The following is a 4,710-nucleotide window of genomic DNA, read 5'->3' as shown; positions in this document are numbered from 1 at the left end:
ACCCCCCCCCCCCCCCATATTTTTTCTACAGAAAACTGTTTGTACAGTAACTATGTGAAAACTACACACGTACATGTATCAGTTCAACTAGAGGAGATTTGTCTTAAGACCAAGAATTTTATGTTTTTATTACTGCATGATATTGCACGAATCACGATGTCAACACATGCTAACAGTCAAATCTAAGTGTTTCTCAAATACCTTTTTCATTGCGGATCGGCACGGCTCCTGCCGTCGACTGAATCGGCGGCTGCTTGGCATTTAATGCGTTTGCTCCTGACATTTTGGAGAATTCACGAGGGTCCCTTTACACTAGAAAACAACACAATCGCTGAAAGTCTTCGTAAAAATCCTGTTTACGGTCCTTTATCCACCAACATGGACGTCCCGGAAATTGTACGCCAATAGGGAACCGCACGAAAAATCGTCCCCGGAAACACTGACCTGTTAAGTAGTTCCTACCTTTAATTGCACTTTTATAATTCAACAGATTATTGATTTGTCCTGTCCTTCCCTTTTGGTGATAAATTGTCAGCGGAATAACAGTAATCAGGTAAAAGAGCCATATATTCTAAAATCATTACTATTATTATGAAAACAACATGTTTTCTACACTTCCTAAGATCATAAATTAATATTGATTTCCCCATTTTCACTCAAATTAATACCCTATCTCCTTCAAGCAGTGTTTGCTCTCAGAATCATCATTTCACTTTTATTTTGTCATTTAATAGCTGTGGTTTATTTCACACAGTTACAGTACCAAGACAATTCTTGTAATCGCTTACAGTTTTATTGTAAACTAAACTATGGTTACAACATGATACATCTTGGTAATAAAGCATTATCTTTTATATTTTATTATTCATATTGATCCACTGAAGAATATTAATACACAACAACATTTGTCACATTTAACAAAACTTTAATTTCATATCTGTGCAGGTATTATACACTTACATTCGTATTATTAAAAAAAATATTTAAATAAAAAAATCTTAATACTAAAGCCGACTCAAAAATTCAAATTCATCCGTCATTCAACCTGATGTCGTTCTGTATGACTTTATGAAGCGGAACGCAAAAGAAAATGTCGAGGAAATCTTCATCAACGTCTCCTCTTGTGCTCCACAGAGGAAAGAAAGTCAAAACAGGTTTGGAACGACTACAGAGAGGGCCGAACTGTCCCTAAAGAACATCCCATCATGATGATCAGTTACAAAAAATAAAAAAAAAAGCTCCACAATTTCCACCAGTGGCTTGTGACATCATCATAACTCCACTCCTCTCTCCAAAAAGAGCTGCCGCAGTTTCTCCTCGAGAGCTGCATTGGTGCCACGGAGCCCTTTTGCCACCCGAGACGCCCACACGAAGTATTCTTGAACCCTTTCTGCTGTCCAACCTGTCAACACAGATGCAAGACAGCAGTCTTACACAAGCAGTATAATTACAGGCTGGAAATGTATTCGTCTCCGGAGCAGCAGTTTTAATGTCTCACCTGTGGGAGTGCAACGATTGAGGTCCCGCAAATTATACAACTTGTCTGCAAGTTTCACTAGCTTGGCCTGATGGCTGCGGTGTGGTGCGTGCTCCACTTGCAGCCGTTTTCTCTCCTCTTTTGGTAAGGACCCGTCATCTGTAACCTCCTGGACGATTCTCGCCACTGTCGGTCCAAACACAGACTCCAGCTCATTGAAGGTTGTGTCAGTGTCCTCTACTGTGTCATGAAGCAATGCAGCCTGCATCACAAGAGCATACAGTTCAATCAATGCATTTGCGAAATCCCTTTAGCCTCTGTAATAAATCAATGCACGGCTCTTTAAATAAAACTCTGTATTTCTTCAAGAATTAAGCATTTTTAGTGTACAAACTGATCAAAGTAACGCACAAACATATCTCTGACTCACTTGTAAAACTTCAAGATCTGTGATTCCACCCTCATGACTTAAAATCCTTGCCACCCCTGCAAAGACAAGAAAAGCAGCTGTATTTCTGGAGTCTGTCGGATTATATATGCTTCGTCTTTGTAGTGAAGTGCTCTGGTACAGTACCTATGGGGTGATTGATGTATGGGGTGGCATCAGGATCTTTACGGCGCTGATTTCGATGTTTCCCTGCAGCGAAGTTGACCGTTTCCAGCAGCAGCACTGCAGTCGACGAAGAGCTCATAGCTACTTTAGTAGAAAATACGATCATGCACAGTCGGGTTATGCTTTTATAATAGTTCGGACTGATTTGTTAATGTACAACACAAAACATGCAAGTCAATCATAAATTAAAAATAAGGGCAATGTTACATTATATATCTATGTTGTTTGTAAGTCTGTTGTTGTGTCCGCAAGTAAGACGTCCGTAGTGAAACAAGGTTAGCGATATTCGTTCGATTCGTGAAAGAATTGTTCTTTTGAGTTGGATCTTTTCAATGAATCAGTTCACGGTTTGAAATGAAATGAATAACAGAAATGCTAACAGTACACACGTTAACATGGTGTATTATACCTTTTCATCAACAAGCATATGAAACTATGAAGTATACTTCTGTTGCGTGCAGAGAGCAGGAATTAGTGTTTGTTGTTGGAAATGACTTAGTCTTTCATGATGAATTATGGCTGCAACAAAATGAACCGAGTATATTAAATGACAATAAACAGGTGCATTAATAGAAAGACGTAGTAAATATCGATACGTGCCTACGTTTCAGAATCTTTAATGCCACATTGGCACCAAAAACTACGGAAGACGCAAAAGAATCACTGAATTGGTTTTGCTGTTCAAAAGAACCGATTTGCGGAAATGAATCGGACTGTCAGATAGATAGCGAAACCACTTCCGGAAAAAGGTGGACGAGGTATGAGACGAATTTACTGCTTTTTGTATACATGCTGATTAAATGAATTCCCATAACTACATTTATGTTATTTTTGTAGATAACTTGGGATGTGTAATTGGACGTTACGATATGTTGATAAACTGAAAATAAAAGAAAACCTGCTTCAATGACATGAGCAAAATTCAGACAGAAGCTGCAGTAATCGAGTGATATTTATCATTCTGCACATGCAGCTTCCACAGATCTGAGTGACAGAGGCTAATGTTACAGAGAAATGTTTTACAGCTATATCCAGCATCGGACAGAGTGGTGGGATCTCTCCATATGGCACACACAGAGAGGAGAGATGCTCCTGGGCTGCCTGATTTCTCCCTGCTCAAAAGACTGGCCAGAGACCAGCTCATCTTCCTGCTGGAGCAGGTGACATGACCATCCACTGTTTCTTCAGAAAAGTACTTTGCATTTTGAATTTGTATTGTAAATGTCAACATGTATGTTTTTGCAGTTGCCAGGGAAGAAGGATTTATTTATTGATGCAGATTTGATGAGCCCTCTTGATCGAATAGCAAATGTCACAATCCTGAAGGTATAATATCATGTAATACATTTTAGGAGAAAGCATTGGCACACTGTCTTTCTAAATGACTAGCATTTTATATCTTCTTGAAATATTATTAATATAGAAATATGTATTCACACCCTAACGAGTCTACACCTGATTTCACCTTTAGCAACATGAAGTCGACAAACTGTACAAAGTTGAGCTCAAGCCAATTGTCAGCAGTTCAGACCAGTAAGTAAACTAGTAAGTTTTTATCAATTAAAATCTGTAATTCCTCTGTAAAATGTAGGCGACATATCTTTTTGGATATATCTTTTAGGCTGTGCTTCCTGATACGTCCCAGAATACAAACTGTGAAGTGGATTTCAGGTTGGCATGGTTTGCTGTTACGTAGTGATTTATAATCTAGAAGGAAGTATAGTTTAATAGTTTGTCTTAACAATGTTTACAGATTTGGTTAATTCAGACAAAGTGGCTGGAAGATTCAGAAGATATAAGATCATATTTACCCCCCAAAAGGTAAATAGAGGTCTGGAAATTATGTTAAAATATGCAGCATTTTTATTTTGTTGTGTGATTTTGGTGTTATGGCATTCTTTACAGTTTTATGCATGTGAGACGGTTTTGGAAGAGCAGGGAGTCTATGGAGGTAGGTTAAGTGTGTTAATGTTTCAATCTTTGGTCCTGGGCCTCCTAATGCAGACATTAACTATGACGTTTTTTCTTAGATGTTACAACCGATGAGTGGAATTTCTACATTCTTCCTCTGGATGACGACATCCTGAGTTTAGAGCTGCCTGAATTCTTCAGAGATAACTTTCTGGTAATGCTGATTTGGATGCTACAGTGCTTTAGGGCCGAAAAATAAGGTTTTAATTTGGCATGTTTGATTAGTTTTAGTAAGATTTTTAGTATGTATTCTTGTTATCAAGAAGGAATGTCACATGAATCTTCAGAAGTCATTCTAATATTGTGAATTTTGGTGTTTAACATTACTTCTTATTTTTAATATTGCTGCTTGATATTTTTGTGAAAACTGTGATCATATTTTTCAGTGTGAGTAGAAATTTGAAAATAATTTATTTGATAAAGAAATCTATTTCTAACATAAATCTCTTTACTGACTGTAGATTTTTTCTTTAAAGGGGTCATATTATGCTTTTTTAAAGATCATTATTTTGTGTATTTGGTGTAACATAATATGTTGACATGCTTTAATGTTCAAAAAACACATTATTTTTCAAATACTGTACATTACTGTAGGTCCTCTATGCCCCGCCTCTCTCAAACGCTTCGTTTTCTACAAAGTCCCTCCTTC

At 37.5% G+C, this 4,710-nt stretch overlaps 3 protein-coding genes across 5 annotated transcripts in view; 1 reads left to right on the top strand and 2 right to left on the bottom strand.

The window, feature by feature from the left end:
- Nucleotides 1-428, bottom strand: part of LOC107701273 (microfibrillar-associated protein 1-like) — a 6,139-nt gene extending 5,711 nt beyond the window's left edge. The window contains exon 1 of the mRNA XM_016503241.1: nucleotides 202-428. Coding sequence (XP_016358727.1) covers nucleotides 202-283 — 82 coding nt within the window. The 5' untranslated portion in view covers nucleotides 284-428. The remainder of the gene's footprint in view (nucleotides 1-201) is intronic.
- Nucleotides 429-929: 501 nt separating this feature from the next.
- LOC107701261 (guanosine-3',5'-bis(diphosphate) 3'-pyrophosphohydrolase MESH1-like) lies at nucleotides 930-2,638 on the bottom strand. Of its 3 annotated transcripts, none has more exons than XM_016503228.1 (5): nucleotides 2,500-2,638; nucleotides 2,052-2,174; nucleotides 1,908-1,963; nucleotides 1,499-1,739; nucleotides 930-1,402 (listed from the first exon to the last, which is right to left on the bottom strand). In XM_016503228.1, the coding sequence occupies exons 2-5, from the start codon at nucleotides 2,167-2,169 to the stop codon at nucleotides 1,272-1,274; spliced, it is 546 nt and encodes a 181-aa protein (XP_016358714.1). In that variant the 5' UTR covers nucleotides 2,170-2,174; nucleotides 2,500-2,638; the 3' UTR covers nucleotides 930-1,271. The 3 variants fall into 3 exon arrangements, with proteins under 3 accessions (XP_016358714.1, XP_016358715.1, XP_016358712.1); XM_016503229.1 differs by lacking the exon at nucleotides 2,500-2,638 and adding an exon at nucleotides 2,298-2,374; XM_016503226.1 differs by lacking the exon at nucleotides 2,500-2,638 and having other exon boundaries at nucleotides 931-1,402; nucleotides 2,052-2,356.
- Nucleotides 2,639-2,776: 138 nt separating this feature from the next.
- Nucleotides 2,777-4,710, top strand: part of LOC107701269 (vacuolar protein sorting-associated protein 33B-like) — a 19,397-nt gene continuing 17,463 nt past the window's right edge. The window contains exons 1-8 of the mRNA XM_016503234.1: nucleotides 2,777-2,848; nucleotides 3,116-3,250; nucleotides 3,336-3,416; nucleotides 3,562-3,623; nucleotides 3,712-3,761; nucleotides 3,844-3,911; nucleotides 3,996-4,041; nucleotides 4,121-4,215. Of these exons, the coding sequence (XP_016358720.1) occupies nucleotides 3,155-3,250; nucleotides 3,336-3,416; nucleotides 3,562-3,623; nucleotides 3,712-3,761; nucleotides 3,844-3,911; nucleotides 3,996-4,041; nucleotides 4,121-4,215 (498 nt within the window). The 5' untranslated portion in view covers nucleotides 2,777-2,848; nucleotides 3,116-3,154. The remainder of the gene's footprint in view (nucleotides 2,849-3,115; nucleotides 3,251-3,335; nucleotides 3,417-3,561; nucleotides 3,624-3,711; nucleotides 3,762-3,843; nucleotides 3,912-3,995; nucleotides 4,042-4,120; nucleotides 4,216-4,710) is intronic.

Source organism: Sinocyclocheilus anshuiensis, unplaced genomic scaffold (assembly GCF_001515605.1).
Source record: "Sinocyclocheilus anshuiensis isolate Anshui unplaced genomic scaffold, SAMN03320099.WGS_v1.1 scaffold1946, whole genome shotgun sequence".
Taxonomy (NCBI): domain Eukaryota; kingdom Metazoa; phylum Chordata; class Actinopteri; order Cypriniformes; family Cyprinidae; genus Sinocyclocheilus; species Sinocyclocheilus anshuiensis.
This window is presented reverse-complemented; position numbering and strand designations above follow the sequence as displayed.